Genomic DNA, 23,848 nt, shown 5'->3' with positions numbered 1-23,848 from the left:
CAGGGTGTCTGTGTGAAAGCGCCTCAAGGCTAAAAGAGATTCATAGACACAGAACCCTGCAGGGGAGTGAAAGAGATAAGAGACTAGTCAGACATACCACTATAAAGCAACTTGGGGAGTGGAAAATTACTGCTGAGCCCTAGAAAACACTGGAATTATTGTCTCTCCTACAAGTTTGTAAAACTGTATATGCATGGTGTGAAGGCCCTGAATTTTTCTGAACGTCTCAGTGCTTCTCCTTCTAATAGGGCGCTTTCCCTTTAATTCCCAATTAAATAGCCAGCATCAGCTGCTCAAAAGTGGGGTTGTGATGGAGACGTGAATGAGGATGTGTTCAACCCTCAGTTCCGAAGCTTCTCTATTCCGTTTGTTTTGTAGCCTAATAGAGTTTACCCAGGATCGGCTCCACTCTTTGCGTCCGTGGACTACACCTCTCTGTTCTTCGTGGCCTTTCTCCGCTGGAGATCTGTTGGCGGACAGGATCTACTCTTGGCGTCCGTGGACTACACCTCTCTGTTCTTCGTGGCCTTTCTCCGCTGGGGATCTGTTGGCGGATTGTCTGACTGACTACAACCTTTTTGTAATATGGTATTTCATTTGTTTTGATGTGATGTATACTGTGATGATTTGTGTAGTTAGTTGTAGTTGAGGACTTAGTAAGAGTTGATACGCTTTATAGTTGTGTGGTAAAATAATTGTTATATTGATTGTATCATTAATACTGGGTTTACGCTACACTTGAATGAACAGACAAACATTGTGTGACAAAGGTCACTTGAGTACAGGACATTTCTGGAGGAACCAGAACTCATTGTGTTATAATATTATATATGTGTGTGTAATCATTTATGTTGGTAATACAACCCACGCAAAATAATAGTTGTTGTTGAAGTTCTTTCCAATGTTTTAAAGGTTTATGAAAAGTGTATTTCCATCCTGACTTTTACATAAATCCTTTGTATTGGTGTAGACTTGACAGACCAGGTGGGACTCCTTCCCTCCCAAACCAAAAGGAGAAACCAATGTTTTCTCTGGTAGGCACAACCTACCTGTCACCCCTATAAATAATAACCTCAAGTCAAAACCGTTACAATGGGCTTGGTCTCATGAGCAGAAGGTATTGACGTAGGCAGTTACATCACTAGGGGTTGACTGCAAGCATATTAAAAGCAACTTGGACTTTTGCTATTTTGCAGTACTCAGGAGAGGCATCAGTTGTATGTTTGAATGATCTTTGACTTCTGTCTACAGCTGTATGTTGATTAAAATTGATATGATTTATAAGTGCACTTTTTGAGTATTCCTTATTTGTTAAGTAAATAACGGCGCCCAGAAAAGTGGAACCAACACAACCGAGGACAGGCGTCTTTTAACGTTACGTGCTTCAGCACTTTGCGGTCCTGTTCTTGTGTGGCTGAGTTGTTGTTGCTCTGATACTCACATTTTACATTTTTTATTTAACGAGGCAAGAACAAATTTTTATTTACAGTGACGGCCGAACCCGGACGACGCTGGGCCAATTGTGCACCACTTTATGGGACTCCCAATCATGGCCAGATGTGATACAGCCTGGTCTCAAACCAGGGACTGTAGTGACGCATCCTGCACTGAGATGCAGTACCTTAGAACGCTGCGCCACTCGGGAGCCTGAAGGGCCATGTTCGAGATCATCAAAACGACTATATGCGACTGCCGACTGACTGATCTACAAATCACCTTGCATCACAAATAACAACTTGCATCACAAATAACAACCCATTACTGTTTGTATATCAGTCAGAATTTACGCATGATACATTGCGATTTTGATCCTCTCAGACACAGCCATTGACTTGATCTTAGAAGGCAGTGTGACAAAAAACACATCTAATGACCGAAGGAAATGAATTCAAACCTGATTTGACATTTTGTGATATTTATTGAGATGCCTTGTTTTCGGTGGAAAAAATACCCAATTGTCATACTTGAGTAAACGTGAAAGTAACTCAGTAAAATACTACTTGATTAAAAGTCTAAAAGCATTTTGTTTTAAATATACTTAAGTATCAAAAGTATAAATAATTTTAAATTGCTTATATTAAGCTATTTTTTTTATTTTAAATTTGTATTTACGGATAACAAGGGGCAAACTCCAACACTCAAATCATTTACAAACGAAACATTTGTGTTTAGTGATTCCACCAGATCAGAAGCAGTATGGAGGACCAAGGATGTTCTCTGGATAAATGCATGATTTTGACAATTTTCCTGACCTGCTAAGCATTCAAAATGTAACGAGTACTTTTGGGTTTCAGGGAAAATGTACGGAGTAAAAAGTACATGATTATCTTTAGGAATGTAGTGAAGTAAAAGTAGTCAAAAATATAAATAGTAAAGTACAGATAACCCCCCCCAAAAAAAAAAAATAATAATAATTAAGTAGTACTTTAAAACACTGGAAATTGGGCGAACTATTAGAAATTTAGCTGCCAGGAAATGGCGGAGCGACTTGCATATTGCACCTTTCAATGATGATCACATTTTTTGGTTGCACCTCAACTCAAATTGGTTTGAGTTTTAGCAACATTTAATCTTAATGAAAAGTGCTTTATTAGTGGTTGTACCTATCTTTTTTTACACAGTTCTTTTGGAGAATGACCGCCATCCCTGCAGTTAAATTCTTATACACACAGATGTAAAAAAAATCTATATATTTTTACATCTGGCCCATTTAAGAATATAGTTGAATAGCCCGGGCCTAGAGATTACATGCGACATAAACCTTTCATGTCCAAGAGACATGTTACTCAATTTTAGGTTTATGTGCAAAGGTTGCTTTGATGGAAGTATTTCATAGATGCTTCATATTGCAAGGAAGACTTACAGTAGGCTATGTTTTTTTAATCTGACACATCAAGTACTTATTGATTATTAATGAAAGTTAGAAGAATAGCATAATAATAGAGTTGTTTACAAGACCTACCATCTACAGGTCTTTCATAAGATTCCCAAATATTAGAATGAGTTGTGGACCAGGAGGAAAGTTTTTGGGTCTATTAACCTTTCGGAAGAAGATGAGGTAGATGCATATCCACACAGAACAATTGAACACACCATACATGTTGTTCAGATCCAACCATAGTGACAGCACTCTGCGCTCCTCTTCTCCAAAGTGACAGACATGGGCGTACACGCATGCGCACATTTGCACAAACAGTGTTCTGGTAAATAGAATTTGCCATCTATAATTCTCTATTTATTACACAGTCATTGTCACTAGCGTGACCATAGCTTTTTTTGTCATTACCACTGAGATTTTCTTCATGTATGCGATATGTCTATAAAGCAATGAGTATGCAATGAAAAAAAAGTAGTAATATCAGACAAAATAGGCACCACATATTCTCATTTTTAATTTCCTGGTACATGAATTGCAATTGATTAAGCATTTCTCAAACTGTAAAATCCTAAAGATTTAGCCTAAGCATATCCTCGAAAAATGTATTATATTATTTGACTGTAAAATGAAAGTAGTTAGGGCATGTAGAAAATAGAACTGTCCCTAAAAAAGGGCCACATTTGCAGTCTAATCCATAATAAACAAACATTTAATGATCTTGTGATTTAGCATATGTGATGAGGTAATATCTAATATTGCGAAATGCTTTACTAGCAACAGTTGACTTTCTTGTCAAGTAAAACGATTACAATTTATAGTGTACGCTTTTCATAGTATCTCATGTTTTGCAGGTGGCCCCCTGGCTTCACAAACCAAACCATCCCAGCATACCTCGTGTGTCCAACGGCTTCGGACCGTATGATCGTTGAAATATTTTGCAGGCCTGTTTTTTTTTAATTATCAGGTCAATAATCTGGACCGGACCATATTGGATTATCCTACAATTAGTACCATGCAAAGTATTTTATATAGGTAAATTGCACTTTAACACGGCGAATGTAAAGGGGTTTCTAGCTAGCAAGGGAGTTTGGGGGCGGCTAGCTAACGTTACTGTTGTACGGATTCGAACAAGAATTCCTAATCAGATGGAGCTGGAGTCGGAAAGAACCGAATTTGGAGCTATGGGAGACTCGCTTCAACCTCAAACCCCAAGTCGACACGAGAAGAGTCTAGGATTGCTTACAACCAAATTTGTATCTTTGCTACAAGAGGCCAAGGATGGAGTTCTAGACTTGAAAGCAGTAAGCATGCCTTACTCTTTGTTGTTGGCACGCGGATGTAAATGTAGCTTGTGGCTTGCTACCGTTAGTAGTAAATCTAATTCAAGGTTTTCGCTAGCTAACATTAGCCACCAGCGTGATACGTTGGGTCAAGTGTTTTTTTTTTCTTCTTCTGTTTATGTGTTTGAATAGTTCAATTAACTCCCTAGTTTGTTACAATTTGCCCGTCCACTGAATGTAGGAAAAGTTGGCTAGCCAGTTGCCAAGTAACGTTACTTCAACTCCTCTGTTGAGGTCATACAGTCATTGGTTGAGGTACTAAGCAGCAAGCTAGCCAGCTAATTTTATATATTCTGCCCCCTGCAGCCGCAATGAAGACAAGCACGCAAGGCTGCACATTGTTGTTATGAACTGGATCTGGCAAAGCAGTTAAAACCCGAACCCGGTTCAGAGTCACACACTCTTTTATGTAGCTAGAAACTAAATAATTCCGCAAGTTAAAATTATCATTGGTTAAATTATGCTGATAATATGTTAGGTTTTGTTTAGGCTGGGCGTGACTGGCCACAATAGAATATATGTTATCCCATTGCAGTAATGAGGATTAACCCATCGTAGTTATCAGCACTAGCCATATGTTTATTGCTGTAAGTGCTTGTTGAAGGCTCAGTTATGTGTAACTTTGAAGCCCATGAATAGCTAAGCTTCCTCAACGTTATAGAATCTACCAAGCTATTTGTTTTTAGCTGTGGATTTGTTCAATGGACCCCCAAACTGCTCTACACCAATGTATAAATAACATTGACCACTCTTTCTCTCCCACAGGCAGCAGACACCCTAGCTGTAAGACAGAAGCGGCGCATCTACGACATCACCAATGTGCTTGAGGGCATCGGACTGATCGAGAAGAAGTCTAAGAACAGTATTCAGTGGAAGTAAGTCAAGGGCATGGCGTTATGGGCTCCGTTAGTAAATCTTGGGTGACACCCTCTCGCCATTCAGAAACTACAAGTGTGCTAGCTGTCTGTTATGTAAGTGAAGTCAGATAAGGAGAGGTGTCTTAACTGTGTTCCTACCAATGCCTTGCCGTTGACTGTTGTGTGTGTTATCCAGAGTCATATATTTAGAGAGTTGGGTCAATGGGGTTTCTGTCTGAACATTCCGAGAGCACCACTTTTTCCTCCATAGCCGTTGCTAAGTGATAACACTTCCTGTGTTGTGCTCTATTTCTGAAATAGATTTTGAAAACTATAAACATTTCCAGTGAAAGTAGATATGCAAATTGTTGATACCACAACACGGTACATTTCTTTGTGATACCTGTTTCCTGTCCCCAGGGGTGTTGGTCCTGGCTGTAACACACAGGAGATAGCCGATAAACTCATTGATCTGAAGGCAGAACTGGATGATCTGGACAAGCGGGAGCACGAGTTGGATCAGCAGAGGGTCTGGGTCCAGCAGAGCATCATGAACGTCACAGACGACTCACAGAACAGCCCATATCCTCAACTACTATCCCTCTGTCTAGTAGTCACTAAGCTTAGCAGATCTAGTGTGTTAGTTACTAGATATTTGTATTTATTTATTTCACCTTTATTTAACTAGGCACGTCAGTTAAGAACAAATTCTTGTTTATAATGACGGCCTACCCTGGCCAAACCCGGACGACGCTGGGCCAATTGTGCGCCGCCCTATGGGACTCCCAATCACGGCCAGATGTGACACCGCCTGAATTCGAACCAGGGACTGTAGTGACTTATCTTGCACTGAGATGCAGTGCCGTAGAGCGCTGCGCCACTCGGAAGCCAAAATGGGTTAAGGTCAACACCAAGATGCTTTAGATGGTAGTGATCAGATTTTTAACTCAATGCTTAGTTCTTAAATTCATATTGCAGTAGTAAATAAACTCTTGACCCTTAACACAAGAACACTATGGCTTATGTAAAACATGAAGACCTCTGTAGTGCTTTCAAAGGTATGTTTCTCTTTTATATTTTTCTGTGTTCTTCAATTACCTGTTTGTTCTACCTATTAAAAAAAAAAAATCCCACTCACCCCATCTCTGGCCTCCACAGGTGACACTCTCCTAGCGATCCGCGCTCCCACAGGCACACAACTGGAGGTGCCCATACCTGAGTCGGTAAGTGTTTGTACTGTTAGACCCAACTACTCTCCCCTTTCTGTCTCACCATCCTCAGACCAGGGGTCTCCAACTTGGATTCTGGCGAGCTGTTGGTTGTGCATGGCCTGACGACACACCCTGAATTTAATTCCTCTTCTCTATCGATTGCTACGTACATTCACTCTGAATCAGCAATCCTAGAGATCGTTTGTGTGACTTCAAAATGTGCGTTGTACAAAATAAATCAATCAGCGATTGGATCGTTTCAAACAAATTTAACCAATCAGAATATCAAAGTTGATAAGGTCATTATGTAGACTGGCTCTTGCCCAACCCTTCGGTATCTGGGACCAATCAGAACGGCCAGAATGTGTTCGCATTCTAGAAATCATAGCGGGAGGAAGGTAAATCTAGACTCACTGTGAAGAAGAAACTTCAGTTTGGCTGGAGCGATGTGGATGGTAGCCAGCCACGGTTGTGCAGGCTTCTGTTCCAGCCTAGCACTAATTCTACTTTTTAAAAATAAACTAATCGCAGTCTGGACAACGATTTATACAATTATATGAATCAACTGTGTCAGTGCTGGGTTGGGACAAAGGCCTACACGCAGCAGCTCTACAGAATCTGAGTTGGACTTCCCTGTGCCACGACCGTCTGACTGAGTGATTGTTGGCAGGTACTGATTGGACAGAAGAAGTATCAGATCCGTCTCAAGAGCTCAGCAGGACCCATTGAGGTTCTCCTTGTGAACAAGGACCCATCCAGCCCGTCTCCAGTGGTGCTGTCCGTCCCCCCACCCGAGGACATGCTCCAGAGCCTTCCAGTGCCTCCTGCTGCTGCTGCCGCCAACACAAAACAGACACCTACTGCCCCCTCACAGCCCAGCCAGCCTCTGGCCCACTCCTCCAACCCCAGTCCTGCCACACTCTTACATGCCTGCACAGCTACTTCGAATCAGGCAGTCACCACTGCAGGTACGATTTTGGTCTTTATCTGAGCAGCGTAGTTATTACGTGATGAAGTGAAATTGCAGAAAAAGATGTCACTTATCACCATCCTTCTTTTAGTGTCCAGCACACCGACTGTTTCCACACCCACTACAAACACAAATGCCCAATCGACTCCCCTGTTGGACACCCAGCCTCTCCAGTCCTCTGCATCATTGGATGGCTGCTGTTCTTCTTCAGCAGTCTTTGAACCAATCAAGGCTGACCCCTCAGAATGTAAGTGTCATCTGCTGTTTCCCTAAGATCGTGATGCTTCTCTATCCTGCTACAAATTCATACAAGGTGGATACCGCATAACTACTAAATTTACATCAGTCTAGGTTTATTTAGTGTGTTTAGATACTCTTTGTATCAATCGTTTTTGGGAGTTGTTTAGTGAGTGACTAATGTTTTCTGTCTTCTGTTTGTAGTGCTGTATTTCCCCAAAGAACTTTCTGACATGTTTGACCCGACTAAAGGTAAAGATCACCTCAAAATATTATGAAGTCTATTGAAGGAGTTGACATGTGTAACCACTGTATGAACATGCTATTACAGATTATATCAATGTATAGACAATCATTTGAAATTATAGATACCAGAATAGATGTTGTATATCTTTATTCTAACCCCTCATCCTCATTTCCCATATCTCTCCCTCTCTTTCACACCATTTCTCTGAGTAGAGATCATGAGTGCAGACCTGTTGGAGGAGTTGATGTCTTCCGAGGGTAAGTTGACATTTATAAACTGGGTGGTTCGAGCCTTGAATGCTGATTGCCTGATAGCGGTGGTATATCAGACCATATACCACGAGTATGACAAAACATTTTATTTTTACTGCTCTAATTACATTGATAACCAGTTTATAATAGCAATAAGGCACCTCTGGGGTTTGTGGTATATGGCTAATATACCACGGCTATGGGCTGTATCCTGGCATTCTGCGTTGCGACGTGCATAAGAACAGTCCTTAGCTGTGGTATATTGGCCATATACCACACCACCTCAGGCCTTCTTGCTTAAGTATACAGTTCTGCTGACGTGGATTTGTGGATCAGCAAAGATTTACTTAACCTATCACAACTAAAAGAGGATTGTCTTTTAATTAGGAATGCACAATATATCGGTGAACATATAGGAATCGGCCGATATTAGCTAAAAATGCCAACATTGGTATCGGCCCTATGTCTAGTTTAACGCCGATGTGCAAAGCCGATGTCAAATCTGACGTGCATACCTATATAATGTAGGTACATGACGTAATGACGCCACATAAAATGTTGCGCTACATGTGTAACACAGCATTCCTAACCTCGCCCACAATATCTGCTGTGTGGATCGAGCAGTCAACAAGTCGAGCAGTCATTTGAAAGAGTAAGAACAATTCAGCGAGACAACTCCAAGGCAAAATCCATTAACGCCAAGATAATGGAATTCATTGCCCTTGACAATCAACTATTCTCTGTCATGGGTGATGTTGGTTTTCGCCGACTGGTCAAGCACAGGTACACACTACCAAGTGCGCTATTTTTCAGATGTTGCCCTACCGGAAGTTACACAGTAATAGCGTCCCTGCTATTAGCTTCACGACATACGATGGAACGCCGTTTGGGTCTTTGCGTGTCAAAAAAAGATACACGTCAAATAAAGATTTTAATTTGACATGTAAAATAACAGAGTTCTATTATAGAATGTTGTGTGTTTTGGATTTGCACGTGCAAGCCAAGTGCCACCACTACTATCAGTAGCACTGTCAAAGCTGTACAAAAAAGGTCTGCAAACACCGGCCACAAACGATGTGTTTACAATACCGCGTTGGTAATAAAGCATTATTTGTTCGACCGCAACTTCTAGGGTAGCTTGGTACCTTGCTAGCACCAATACAACCAGCCTACAACTGCAGTCATTTTCATTATTCTTAGCAATGGTTTAGGAATCCTTGTGAGTAAGTATTAGCTAGGTAGCCTCTTATTGTTCGCCCATTGAAATTGAATTTAAGTACCTAGCCAGCTAAACCTGTTGCCCAAAGCTAATGTTATAAGCTAGCTTCATCTGGCTAGTGAGGCTCGACCAGATCGGGTTATGTGTTGTGAAGCAAGCCACAATAAGGATTTGGCACAATAGTGGAATTTGCGGTTTGCCTTCAAAATAAAAGTACCTCTTTGAAAGTGATGTAAAAGGTTAATTGGTGGAATCTTGACATATTTAGACTAGATAATGGAATGGAATGTGAAGCAATGAAATTGGGTATCTGTCTACTCGGTGACACCTACAGAACACAACTGAAGAGTTTATGCAAATATTAACATTGTAGCTCTTATCGCGGGACTGCGACTGTGTGAAAGCACCTTCCCAGTTAGCCTATTGTGTGTATTGACATTCATATTGCACTGTACAGCTTTACCTAAGGATTGGGGATCAATGAAATGGGGTATCAGTCTACTCAATACTCAAGATATTTTTTATCAGACTCCAAAACATCCACGTAGTATTGTTTTTCCTCAGGAATAGTGTTCAATACACACAGGTTGACAATAAATGTGGCTCAAATAACTTGTTTCAGAGTCCTGCAATAAGAGCTACGATGCTAACGTTCTCTGGGTGTCACTGAGTAGACTGATACCCCATGTCATTGATCCACAATCCATGGGTAAGGCTGTACAGTGAAATGAGTATGCCCCCAATGCAATTCTAAAGTATAATACATCCAGTGTGATTTCAACAGATTTTTGTCACATTAACAAATTATTGTCTTTTATTGATTTTCTATAACATTCCAACCTCATTTAGCATGATCTATTCAATACTGGCAGAATTCTAGTATTTGTATTAATTTGCATCACTGTCAATTACAAACTCTTATTTTGAAGGCTAACTGCAAAGTCAATAATTGTGGCTAATCCTTATTTTGGCTAGCTTCACATAGATGGGTCCGACCACCATTAATCAAATAAGAACTGTCTTATAAAGTAGGGTTATTTTAGATGATGACGCCTAGCTATATAGTTAGCTAGCTAACTATAGCTACTGAAACAGATTGTCGTTTTGCTATACTTTTGGGGAAGAACATTGTTTCATCCATGAGCGAGCTAGCTAGCTTTTTTTAATGACCAGCACTGTAGGTGCGCGAGACAACTTTACCAGCATCATAGCATATGTATTGATGAATCGTTGTGATATATGAGTGATAGTGTAATAACTACGTACAAAAATTATGAATGCGTTAAATTATTATGTGACGTTCTGTCATATTCAGGACCTGATGGTCAACAAGCTTATTTAGTGTTATTTGACGTGTATCTTTTTTGACACGCAAAGACCCAAACGGTGTTCCATAGAAATCCTGGTTAAGAACGAAACGACTGAACAAATGAACAACCAAACAGCGCAGCAAGTAAGTGAAATAAATAGGTTTTGATTGTTTTACTGGTAATGGAGACATACGTAAATGCCAACAAAATAACTTTTTGGTCAGTGTGGTGTGTGGGTGTAACCTTTATTTAACTAGGAAAGTCGGTTAAGAACAAATTCTTATTTACAATGACGGCCTATCCCGGACGACGCTGGTCCTGTTGTGCACCGCCCTATAGGACTCCCAATCACAGCCGGATGTGATACAGCCTGGATTCGAACCAGGGACTTTTGTGACGCCTCTTGCACTGAGATGCAGTGTCTTAGATCGCTGCGTTCGTGTGTGTTAACTGTACTAGAATGCTAGTACATTTTTCTTATATCGGTTATCAGTATCGGGTATTTGACAAGGAAAATATCGGGTATCAGCCAAAAATGGCATATCGGTGCATCACTACTTTTAATCTCTTATGTCCCTCTCTTTTTCCTAGTGTTCTCTCCACTCCTCCGTCTATCTCCCCCTCCGGGTGACCACGACTACATATATAACCTGGACGAAACCGAAGGCCTGTGTGACCTCTTTGACGTTCCGATTCTTAACCTTTGACCTCTGAGCTGAGTTCCCAAAAATGTATTATGTAAGGAAATTGAAGAATAATTTTTACCATTTTCTATGGAAAAAACAAATGTGTGATTCTATTTTTGGATCCTGGTGTATTATAAGATTTTTCTGTGTAAACAATTAAGTGTTTTGATGTCGTACCCAAATATTTCCACTAAACATTGGCAGCAAATGTTTGAGTGGCTTTAGGTTAGATAAAAAGGGGTATAGTCCTCTCCAATCTGAATGGATGATCTCTCAGGTGAAATGCCTCGCATTCATGCTGACCTGTGATTAACTCTCTTCCCTCATCTATGTTTGAAATATATATGTAACAAACTGGCAACAGCAGTCATCATCACACTCTGATCCTCATCAACTCGGTGTCAACAGATTCAAAGACACCTAGGCAGCTGCATACACTCGGGACAGTACGCACGAATGTGTACAGATACACAGCTGATCAAAGTTATGCGCTTTTGTTCTGTATATAGAGAATATTTATATTTTGTATTAAGAGCCTTTGTGGAGTTGTGTATAATGAACTATATGTGAAATACATTGAGACAGCAGTAGTGAACTAGGGTGCCAAACAAAGACAGAAAGTTGAAGTGTTTCAGATGTAGCTCGCATTGAATCAACTGCTACACGTTTATCATTCACTTTGGTCCCCTTGCGTTGTTTTGTCAGTAAGTTTTATTTCTTACTCATTTCATTCACTTTTCAACAGTGTCTGTGGCTCTCTTGTTTTTTTCTTGCAATTATGTATATGAATATTATTTTATTCATCTGTTTGTAAAATGATTTTTTTTTTCAGATACAGTAATTAGTTCCTATGAAGTAGGGGTTAGTGCTTTGAGAGCTGGTCTATAGTCTGTATATGTCGCTCAGAACTGTGTTCAATACAAAAACGTTCCCCAACATGCTTTCACCATGACTATGGAAACACAAATGTTGACTTTGTTCTTTTTGTGAGAGAATATTTTTTTTAATTTTTCTTCAGTTTTCATTCATTCCCAGAATACATTGTTTCCCTTGTATTATAGAAGAGCATTTTTTATATATACACCACTATAACAACACTACCGTTCAAAAGTTTGGGGTCACTTAGAAATGTCCTTGTTTTTGAAAGAAAAGCACATTTTCTACAATGTAGAAAATAGTAAAAATAAAGAAAAACCCTTGAATGAGTAGGTGTCCAAACATTTTACATACACTACCGTTCAAACGTTTCAGTAATTTTATTTATTTATTGGCCAGTCTGAGATATGGCTTTTTCTTTGCAGCTCTGCCTAGAAGGCCAGTATCAAACAGAAGGGGAAATTAACAAAGATTCACTGACAACAACCAAAACAAAACAGATGGGTTCTGAAAGTTAACTAGCAACAACAACTGGGACCTAAAAGACATCCACCATGAGCGTCCCCTAAATTTGCCCACTGAGATACAAACAAAAGAAAAACCCATACTAAACTTAAAGACAGAATGCAAACTAAAAAGTTGAACAAAACAAAAACAGGGAAGATCAGACAAAGGAATGTTTTTCTAGAAATCTAAGGGTCAACTAAAGGTGTTGACCCTTTGCATCTCTCAAGACAACTGGAGCACTGGGCCAGCCACTCTTAAATATCACTTGGGCCAGCACTGGTGAAACTCCTTCTGAATAACTATATAGACAAGCCAGCACAGGTGTAACACATATTGACTAATGAGGTGACACAAATCAGTGCTCCCTACGTACTAATGTGCTATAGGTGCTAAAAGTCCAACCTCATGCACAGACAGAAAATGGTGTGGTTGCTGTATTTCCACCATTTTCTGCCAGTGCGTCCAACATTATAGTTGCTCCTGAGCTGTTCAAGAGATAAAAAAAGATATACATTTGTTCTGCCTGAACTTAAGACAATGGTTTGAGGATGTCCTTCCCTGAGCTGTTTGTGGACAGAAAATACACGTCTCTTTTGTCCCTCCAGCGACATGATCTACTGACCATTTCACACTGACCTCTGGAGCTTGCCCTCCAGAATGGCCTTGGGGAAGTTCTTACGATTGGGCCTTACTGTGCCACAATAATGTGTTGGTGTCAAGCAAGTCTCTCTCCAGAGGAATGGATTTGAAAGTTGTCTGCGTAAAGATGGTGGTGTGACAATAGGTAGCCTCTCATGAGCTCCATTACTAGGTCAGTTGCTTCACCCCACCCCCACCCTCCCGACCTGTGTGCACATTGAAAACAAGGCAGTAACCAGTCAATGAGTCACACAGACACCATATTTTAAACCCCCACTTCACTGGGTTCTTCAGCATGACCTGTTTCCATAAAGAGTCTACTGTCAAATTGGATCATTGCCTCATCCACAGAGAGGGCTTGCAAGGGATGAAATAGTTTGGGGAAGTTGTGTTGCAAAATGTGGATGAAAGGCCTAACTTTCTACAATTTGTCTCATTTGTTAAATTTGGATCCAAAAAGTGCATGTACCTACATAGCTGCTCAATGCGTTTGCATGCCATTTTACTAGCTATGTATGTGTACACTGAGGGCTGCATCAGTGGACCAGTACCGATGAGAGAGGGTAGGCGGTGGATTCCCATGAGAGTATTGATGCCTATGAAACTTTTCAATTACATATTCAGACTCAGGGGAGGATGGCCAAAAATCCACAGTTTTATTTTATAGTATTTATTTTTTTGATTTCAATCTTCAATGCTGTTACACAAAGCGTACAATGAGTATGAAAATTATATATTCTGAATTGGGGAAGGATGGACAAAAATCCACGGCTTGTTTTTGTTTTCTAGATTTTGCTGTTGCTTTCAGTCTTCTAAGGCTCTTTCTGTTTAAGGAGCAGGTTGTTGGGGTGGGAGGAGGGTGATTAATGACCTGACAAAGATTCAACTCAGATCAAGCTACCCAGGAAAAGGCTGAAAATAGCCCATATTATGACATCTATAGCAATATGTGTTTTTGGTCATGAGGTTAGGTGAAACACGAACAAAGTAGAATAAATATGTGTGTATCACAGTTTAGTGTGAACCCTTTTTACTCCACTCAACACAGGATTTAATATTATCCAGCACACAATCCCAACAAAGAAGACCAGGACAGGTAAGTATGCTCAAGGTAAGTTTTATTTTAAATTCATGGGTTAACATGGATCGGACCCCAATCCCACATCGGGCATGCAAAGGTGACACACTGCACACTGATATGGCACTGCAACAATGTGGTGAAAGGCACCACAAATCTCACTCTACTGCACACTGAATTATTCTGATATGGCACTGCAACAAGATAGTTATTCTAGGGGAAGGCACTGCAAACAATATGGTGAAAGGCACTACAATCTCGCTCTATTGCTGCACACAATATGGGACCCACCCTTGGCCCTGCTCTACTCTGCCAACCCTCTAACGGACTCTACTGCTATGGGACAAAATATGGAGGGGGAAAGACAGACAAGACAACATATAGAAAGGGTGGGGATCGGTTCATTTTCGAACCCGAGTGTAAATAGAGACAAATATACTGATAAAAGTCACCTTGTCCAAGAGAGATTTAAATGGTTATCAAAATGCCATGCCAGGGTAAGCCTACATGAAATACAGGCCTTATTTTAAGTTTATAAAAGGATGGAAAAACGATTGGAACCATTTCCCTGTTTGACCACTAGGTTTTAAGGGTATTATGACCTCTCCACTGTGGAGCTCTATTGGCCAGTACAGAGAATAAAGTAAACCCACAAGTCCAAATCCTTATCTCCATCCATGGCTAATTTTTGTCAATTACACTTTGCTCATGATGTGATGTAATTGGTGTAAAGCCAATCCAAACTGGCTTTCCTTTAAACTTTTTTTTGGTGTGCCAGCTGAGCTCAATGCAGATTGGCTTGTATTTTATACTTTTTTTTAAATCAAGGGAGACCAAATGCTCGCTGGCTTCCCTTGCATTCAATGGCACACTGTTGATTCGAGAGAGGTTGTTAATCACTCCATCTCTGAAACCTCGAAAAGCCAGACTAAAATAAAACAGCTAACTAGGGTAGCTACAAGTTAAGTAATACTTGATGTAGGCTAACAACCCCTCACCCACAAACACACACAGGCAAGAATACCTAGCCCCAGCTTCACTATCTAAGTTATCTAGCTAGTTAACTAGCAAGCTAGACTGTTGGTTTATAAAAGCCAAAGAAAGCTAAACTAGTTTTTATGAAATTCACATGCATTTAAATGGTTAGACGAAGTCCACTAATGTAGCCATCTAGCAAGGCTAATGTTGCTAACTAGCTAACCAAAACTTGCCTAGCATAGTTCACAATTGTCCATTTAAACAACTAGCTAATTTATTAATTACAAAATGTAGCTAACATTAGATAGTGAATCCAGAGATTATTATGCTGCGTTCACATACTAGCGGGAACTAGGACATTTTCGGACCTGCTGAATCGTTGAATGCGTACGTGTATAACTACAACCAATTAGCAAGTGGGACATTTTGGAGTTTCCTTGTTCCTACTAGCACGTTACCTTTGCCTTGATTTTGCAGTCCTGTCCAGATCATCGTGGCCTTGTTGAGTGACGAGAAGCTTGAGACAGATATTTCTGTATACATTTGTAGTTCACATTAGCAGCTAATTAGCATTTCATTTGGGGGGGGGGGGGGGTGAATATAGGCAAAAATATTGAGAGATTTATACAGTTATCAAAACGGCATGCCTACACGAATCACAGCCCATACTTTAAGTGGGCTACATTATAACTCATACTCAGTGGTATAAAGTACTTTTAAAAAAATACTTGAAAGTGCTACTTAAGTCGTTTTTTGGGGTGTCTGTACTTTACTATTTCTATTTTTGACAACTATGACACTACATTCCTAAAGAAAATGATGTACTTTTTACTCCATACATTTCCCCTGACACCCAAAAGTGCTTGTTACATTTTGAATGCTTAGCAGGACATGAAAATGGTCTAATTCACACACTTATGAAGAGAACATCCCTGGTCATCCCTTCTGCCTCTGATCTGGCGGATTCACTAAACACATGATTCATACTGTGGTAAAATATGGAGGACTGCTCCTTCTGGGAGTGCCAATATGGCCGACCGGTGTCTCCATAGCACTGAGGTATAAGCCTCTAACTACATAGCTCAGCATTCCAGGGTTATATACAGGCTCCACGGTGGAGGTGTCATAATACCTGAGGCTCCCGAATGGCGCAGCGGTCTAAGGCACTGCATCTCAGTGCTGGAGGCGTCACTACAGACACCCTGGTTTGAATCCAGGCTCTATCACAAACGGCTGTGATCGGGAGTTCTACAGGGCGGCGCGCAATTGGTCAGGCGTTGGCCAGTGTAGGGCGTCATTGTACATTTACATTACATTTAAGTCATTTAGCAGACGCTCTTATCCAGAGCGACTTACAAATTGTAAATAAGAATTTGTTCTTAACTGACTTACCATGTAAAATACTTGTTGTTTTTTAAATATTTTTTACATAAAAACCAAGTGGTCAAACAGGGAAATGGTTCCAATAATTTTCCACCATTCATTTTAGAAACAGTTAAAATAGCTTACCCCGGCATGACGTTTTGATAACCATGTAAGTCTCTATCTGACAAGGTGACTTTTATCAATATATTCGACTCTATTTACTCTCAGATTCGAAAATGCTAATTTTCATCAAAGTAGACATCAAGCAAAACTATAAATCCCTGCAAGCTCCTGCATTTCATCTCTAGCTGACACCTTTGCTAACAGGAATTGTGTCAATTTAAAATTTGCACAAGACAGTTCACAGAATTGTAAATTTAAAGAAATGTTGCACATTTATTCATAACTACATTTAGATAACGTAGTTAATCCAGAGATGTTTTTACGTTTGCCTCGATTTGGCAGTCTCGTCCAAATCATCATGGCATTTGTATTTCTTTATGATAGCCACATTAGCAGCTAATTAGCATTTACATTTTTGGTGAGTAAATACAGGCGAATATATTGATAAAAGTTACCTTGTCCAAGAGGGATTTACATGGTTATCAAAACGTCACAACACAGTAAGCCTACACAGCCCTTATGTTAAGTGTTTCTATGTACGAAGGGCTATATAAATACATTTGATTTGATTTTGATTTGATTCTAAAATCTTCTACGGGAAAAATGAATGGTGTAAAAACGATTGGAACCATTTCCCTGTTTGACCACTAGATTTTATGGGTGTTATGATTCATACTGTGGTACTCCATACCTTCTTTTCACTGTCTATGGTCGACACACAGTGCTTCCTACAGGGGGCGGGTGACTAAACTCAACCCGGAACTTTGCATGGTCAATAATTTTTGGAAACCTCTCCACCTAGGCACATAGGTTCTCCAAAATAGTTGAAAATATAATTCACACTCGGATTATTGTCGTCCTCTCTAGGGAGAGATTTCAAATGCTTCCAGTCCCGATCTCGGCGCTTTCGCGAGGACAGTAACTTTTCTTTTCAAACAGGTAGGAGCCAAATAAAAGTGCAACTCAACCAGATATTTTCTTTGATTGTTCGCTAAACTTTGCGATCGAGAATGAACAAATCTGTTTCGTGAACCTGATACAAATGGCCCCCGGGTCCCAAGTTCAGCATTACCTGTCTCTTTTTAACGTTACCTGTTTCGTCCTTTTTTTGTGTCTATGGCGAACTAGTAGGATACACGGGCTGAGGAGCGTTGACATCATCAATAGTCAGTCACACTAACTTTTATATATGAGTGAAACAACAACTCGAATCAACCTACATAATGAATAGTTTAATTCATTGGTTGGTCTTTTTTAAGTCGTTTTCAGTGTATGCTAGCATGTACTGTGAAATGGCTTACTGCAAAGAAAATAGTTTCCATTCCATTTTTGTAAAGTGTCAGGTAACAAGCAATCCTCAATATTTCGACATACATTTGCAATTAATCACGACAGAAAAGGGCTGGCTCTCGAGACATGGATCAATTTCACTAGTGTGTTGACAACTGCCATTGACAAAGTTCTACTCAGCACCCAGAATGTAAAGCCTCAGGCACTAATAACCCCTCTCAAGTGATAGTGCCGATGACAACAGACTTCAAAGTGTGTGTGTTTGTATGTGTGTGTGTGTGTTTGTGGTGGCAGTTGTAGGTGGTCTGTCAGGATTGGAATTCCAGGGAGCTGAAGGCCAGCTCCTCCCCACCCCCTAAGGGGACAGGCGGTGGGATGGTTATTACAGCGTCAAGGGGCATGGCACAGTGTTAGTTCTGCAGGCTAACAGAAGAGATACTGTAGGATACACATTTATGCATAGCCCTATATGGTCATGGGCACTATTACTATATGGTTCACTGTAATCAAATCAAGCTTTATTTATACAGCACATTTCCAACATGGAATGCAACGCAATGTGCTTCACAGGAAAAAACAAAAAATTATGAAACTAAAAAGTGAAATATTTACTACACAACAACCATAAGAGGAATGAACAGTAGTTATACCATTCATATACAGGATTTACAAATGCAGAGACACTGATTCGCACTTTACCTCTACACTCATAAAACACATTCTCTTTTTCTCTCTTTTCTTTTTCTCTCTCTCGCACCTCTTCCTCTTGCAGTAGTAGCAGCGAGAGGGTGCAGCCCAATGCATGCTGGGACAGGCAGGGGAGAGAGCCTAGGAAACCCAAACACTGCTCTCCCTGCCAGCCTGTCATATAGCCTACATTTTGCATTTTAGTAATTTAGCAAACACTCTTATCCGGTGCGACTTACAGTTAGTGGATTCATCTTAAGATAGCTAGGTGGTACAACCAAATATCTCAGTCATACTAAGTAACATCGTCCTCAATAAAGTAGCTATCAGCAAAGTCACTGCTAGTAAGAGGGAAAAAAGTAAAGTGCGAGTGTTAGTTCACAAAAGGCTTATTATTATAATTGCCTTGTATTAATAGTAGGCTCGTATAGTAATGTTTGGGTCGAAGGAGCATTGACTTTCACAAAGCTTCAAGAGTATTAGTATATGAAGTGAGTGAGAACATTTTCAGGTTAGAGTTTCCATCTGCTCTGCTTTAAATGTGTCTTAACAAAATACCAAGGCTGAAGAGCTTATGACATTCCAGTAATTACAGTGTTATGTGATCAGCTATCAATGTAGGCTACAAGTTAACATCTATTGACCTACTTGGGATGACATAGGGCTACTGAAATGGAAGGGTTCTAGAAAACTATGTGCAGTTTGTCAGGTGAAAGAGGAAGTGTCCATGTTTTCACAGAAATGGCACTTAAACACCAATAATAAAACATAACATATTTTTTTGTAGGTTAGTTCCATTGACCTATGAATGGGAGACACACACACATATATTTCCCTTTTCATCAAGTGAAGCATGTGCAGAATTGTTTAAAAAACTTTAGTGTTTCCATATGTGCTGGAGAGAGTATGAAAAGAGCTTGACTGTCCTCTCCTCTGGGACTCCCATCTGTGAGCTGAGGAGGAAATGGATGTCTATGTGTGCCATGGAGGTTGTGTATGCATGTCTGTCTTTGTCTGGCCTTGTATTCAATTGTATGTAGACCTATGCACAGAAAGGGCTATGTTTCTGTACACACTGAAGCAAATGTAGACATAGTACCTTAAAAGAGGAAGATATAAGTTCAGCAAATTCATTTTGAAAATGAAAGCTCCAATGACTCGAGGGCAGGGCCAATCTGGTCAGGTAAGAAACGTACAGAAAAATACTAATTTACTGTCTGAATTATTTGATAGTAATATTAACCTCATTTGACCTTATCTCTCAGAGTCTTAGGAGGACACACATAAACACACTTCAAGATGCCCCAACAGGATATTGTGAAGATTGCCATCCAGATGCCAGGGGCATACCCTCAGCTCATTCAACTGGACCAGGTCAGCATCAGAACACAGGAGTGGAGCCTGAGTCAGAGAGTGTAGAAAATCTACTGTACTATCAACGCCTAAGTGAAAAGTTACAATAGGAATCCGTATTGCAGCCTGTGGGTTGTATTAGAGCTGTGGTATATGTAGCAACACTGAGCGTCAATGGGCAGGATAATAATGTTTTTTTATGAAGGGCTGATGCACCTCGGCATTACAATGACGGCCCACCCCGGCCAAACACTAACCCAGACGATGCTGGGACAATTGTGTGCCGCCCTATGGGACTCCCAATCACATCCGGTTGTGATACAGCCTGCAATCGAACCAGGGTCTGTAGTGACGCCTCTAGCACTGAGATGCAGTACCTTAGACCGCTGCGCCACTCGGGAGCTAATGTGCTGGGTGTTTAGGATGTCAAACTGTTAATAGACCAAGGCCATAATTAAATAAAAGGCTTTAGTTAGATATGGGTGCCTGTGAAGTTTGAACAAGCTGCTTCTGTAGACATTTCATGGGAGAAAAAAACTAACGGCAAGTCCCTCAGAAGCACTCCTATTGGACTACCAGACCTCACCAAAAACCTCTGATTGGGTTGACCCCCTACAGACCACAAATTACAGGGCAGTGATAGATCTACCACAGTACACAAACACTTTTGATTGGTTGACCACCATGTATACCACAAATTACAGGGCAATTGAAGTGTAGACATTAAAGTAGTTTGTCTCAGTTTGTCTTATTTATTCACTCTACCGAATGTCCCTGTTGCCTCATAAGTCAACAGCATAGAGGAAGTAAAAGCTTTGAGTTTATCTTGGATCAGCAGGCTCAGGGTCATAGGACCAGTGTACTATAGTTAATCCACCATGGTTTCCAAAATGAAAGCATGATATCAAAATCAGTTCTTACCTTCTGCTGCTTATTGACCACAACTATGTTTTTCTCCTGACAGAAAAAGCCCCTTTCTGCTGTAATAAAGGAGGTTTGTGATGGGTAAGTGTCTGTGTGTGTGTGTGTTCATGTTATCCTTGTAGAGTTCAAGCAAATACTTTGTCCACTTGCAGTAGTTACAGTGCCTATGATGACTGGGTTTTAGGTGGAATCTTCCAGGCCCTGATAACTACGCCCTCCAGTATGCCGACGGTGTTCAGACCTACATCACTGAATCTGTGAGTTGATTCTCTTTCTTTTCAGTGAACATGGAGGCTATCTGTAAACACACATAGGTCTTTCTGTCTGTCCAGTGTGTGACTTCAATACTTTAAGTTGACAGTAGAGGGTGTGGTGTCCCTGTCATGCCAGTGATGTCTGAAATGTCATCAACGAGAGTGGCCTTGGTCTGGGTAGCTGTTGGAGCTAAACTAAGCTTGTGACTTTTGAAAAGGCCAAACACAAACCTCTACCAAGGGGTATGCTGTGGCTGTGTTCATTGTTATTCCACTGGGTGTGTGATGAGCATGGGGTAATAGGAGGGCTGGTTGGCACTGTTACAGTTGTGTGGCTGAGGAGAGATTCCAGCTATTTCCTGGGCCAGTGCAGGCATGAATGACAAATTAAACTAAACCAACTTAATTTCTTGCTCTCTCTCGCTCTCTCTCGTCCCCCTCTCTCCTTTCCCCCCTTCTCTCTCTCCCTCACTCTCTTTCTTTCCCCCCTCTCTAATTCTACTGAACAAAAATATGAACACAATATTAAGCAGATCTACTGTATATAGTTATAGCGTACCTACTGTATATGGTAGACCTACTGTATATAGTTATAGTAGACATAATGTATATAGTTATAGTAGACATAATGTATATAGTTATAGTAGACCTACTGTATATAGTTATAGCAGACCCACTGTATGTAGTTTTAGCAGACCTAATGTATATAGCTAATGTAGACCTACTGCATATAGTTATTACAGATCTACTGTATATAGTTATAGCAGACCTACAGTATATAGAATGCCTACTGTATATAGTTATAGTAGACCTACTGCATATAGTTATAGCAGATCTACTGTATATAGTTATAGTAGACCTACAGTATATAGTTATAGCAGACCTACTATATATAGAATGCCTAATGCATTTAGTTACAGCAGACCTACTGTATATATTTATAGTAGATCTACTGTATATAGTTATAATAGACCTACTGTATATAGTTATAGTAGACCTACTGTATATAGTTATAGTAGACCTACTGTATATAGTTATAGTAGACCTACTGTATATAGTTATTGTAGACCTACTGTATATAGTTATAGCAGACATAGTGTATATAGTTATAGCAGACCTACTGTATATAGAATGCCTAATGCATTTAGTTACAGCAGACCTACTGTATATATTTATAGTAGATCTACTGTATATAGTTATAATAGACCTACTGTATATAGTTATAGTAGACCTACTGTATATAGTTATAGTAGACCTACTGTATATAGTTATAGTAGACCTACTGTATATAGTTATAGTAGACCTACTTTATATAGTTATAGTAGACCTACTGTATATAGTTATAGTAGACCTACTGTATATAGTTATAGTAGACCTACTGTATATAGTTATAGTAGACCTACTGTATATAGTTATAATATACCTGCTGTATATAGTTATAATAGACCCACTGTATATAGTTATAATAGACCTACTTTATGTAGAATGCCTACTGCATATAGTTATAGCACACCTACTGTATGTAGTTATAGCAGACCTACTGTATATAGTTATAGCAGACCTACAGTATATTGTTATAATATACCTACTGTATGTAGTTATAGCAGACCTACTGTATATAGAATGCCTACTGTATATAGTTAAGTATATCTACTGTATTTTGTTATAGTAGACCTACTGTATATAGTTATAGCAGACCTACTGTATATGGAATGCCCACTGTATATAGTTATAGCAGACCCACTGTATATAGTTATAGCAGACCTACTGTATGTAGTTATAATAGACCCACTGTATATAGTTATAGTAGACCTACTGTATATAGTTATAGTAGACCTACTGTATATAGTTATAGAATACCTACTGCATATAGTTATAATAGACCCACTGTATATAGCTATAGTAGACATACTGTATATAGTTATAGCAGACCTACTCTATATATAATGCCTAATGCATATAGTTATAGCAGACCTACTGTATGTAGTTATAATAGACCCACTGTATATAGTTATAGCAGACCTACTGTATATAGTTATAGTAGACATACTGTATATAGTTATAGTAGACCTACTGTATATAGTTATAATAGACCCACTGTATATAGTTATAGCACACCTACTGTATATAGTTATAGTAGACATACTGTATATAGTTATAGTAGACATAATGTATATAATTATAGCAGACCTACTGTTTTTAGTTATAATATACCTGCTGTATATAGATATAATAGACCCACATGTTATATGTTTGTTCAGTACATGTTCCTCAGTGGAGCGTGAAATTAGTAATCATTGTGTGTATGACTATATTTGTTATTGTGTCTGCTCTGTGGTCATGTTCTAGAACCGTCTGGACATTAAGAATGGCTGCATTCTCCGTCTGACCAAGGCACCGGTGAGTCTGCAAACAAGAGCCTAACAAACCAACCATGCTCTGTTCCTTACATAATCCCCTCTTGGCTGTGTGTGTGTGTGTGTCTGCACGCTATGTAGGCCTATTGCAATTGTATTACATTATGGGTATATTTACTTCATCCATCCTTTGTCTGTGTGTTTTTATGCT

At 39.8% G+C, this 23,848-nt stretch overlaps 2 protein-coding genes across 2 annotated transcripts in view; both read left to right on the top strand.

The window, feature by feature from the left end:
* Positions 1–3,756: 3,756 nt before the first annotated feature.
* On the top strand, positions 3,757–12,411 carry LOC135509126 (transcription factor E2F4-like). The gene is made up of 10 exons (XM_064929489.1): positions 3,757–4,179; positions 4,984–5,093; positions 5,496–5,657; positions 6,090–6,133; positions 6,234–6,298; positions 6,957–7,254; positions 7,348–7,503; positions 7,698–7,745; positions 7,953–7,997; positions 11,112–12,411. Exons 1-10 carry the CDS (start codon positions 4,024–4,026, stop codon positions 11,225–11,227), a joined length of 1,200 nt encoding a protein of 399 aa, XP_064785561.1. The 5' UTR covers positions 3,757–4,023; the 3' UTR covers positions 11,228–12,411.
* Positions 12,412–17,522: 5,111 nt separating this feature from the next.
* LOC135509125 (engulfment and cell motility protein 3-like) overlaps positions 17,523–23,848 on the top strand; it is a 47,530-nt gene continuing 41,204 nt past the window's right edge. Inside the window, exons 1-5 of the mRNA XM_064929487.1 lie at positions 17,523–17,711; positions 20,015–20,123; positions 21,067–21,107; positions 21,211–21,283; positions 23,630–23,680. Coding sequence (XP_064785559.1) covers positions 20,049–20,123; positions 21,067–21,107; positions 21,211–21,283; positions 23,630–23,680 — 240 coding nt within the window. The 5' untranslated portion in view covers positions 17,523–17,711; positions 20,015–20,048. The remainder of the gene's footprint in view (positions 17,712–20,014; positions 20,124–21,066; positions 21,108–21,210; positions 21,284–23,629; positions 23,681–23,848) is intronic.

The sequence above is a fragment of the Oncorhynchus masou genome, chromosome 22, assembly GCF_036934945.1.
Source record: "Oncorhynchus masou masou isolate Uvic2021 chromosome 22, UVic_Omas_1.1, whole genome shotgun sequence".
Taxonomy (NCBI): domain Eukaryota; kingdom Metazoa; phylum Chordata; class Actinopteri; order Salmoniformes; family Salmonidae; genus Oncorhynchus; species Oncorhynchus masou.
The sequence above is the reverse complement of the archived record's forward strand: the minus strand, read 5'-3'. Positions and strand labels throughout refer to the sequence as shown.

Bases quoted from the DNA above. Each gene is read 5' to 3' on its own strand.
- LOC135509126 (XM_064929489.1), top strand. From the start codon at position 4,024: ATGGAGCTGGAGTCGGAAAGAACCGAATTTGGAGCTATGGGAGACTCG. The intron at 5,658-6,089 runs ATATCCTCAACT...ACACAAGAACAC, and splicing joins GACGACTCACAGAACAGCCC to TATGGCTTATGTAAAACATG. The intron at 7,746-7,952 runs GTAAAGATCACC...TTCTCTGAGTAG, and splicing joins CATGTTTGACCCGACTAAAG to AGATCATGAGTGCAGACCTG.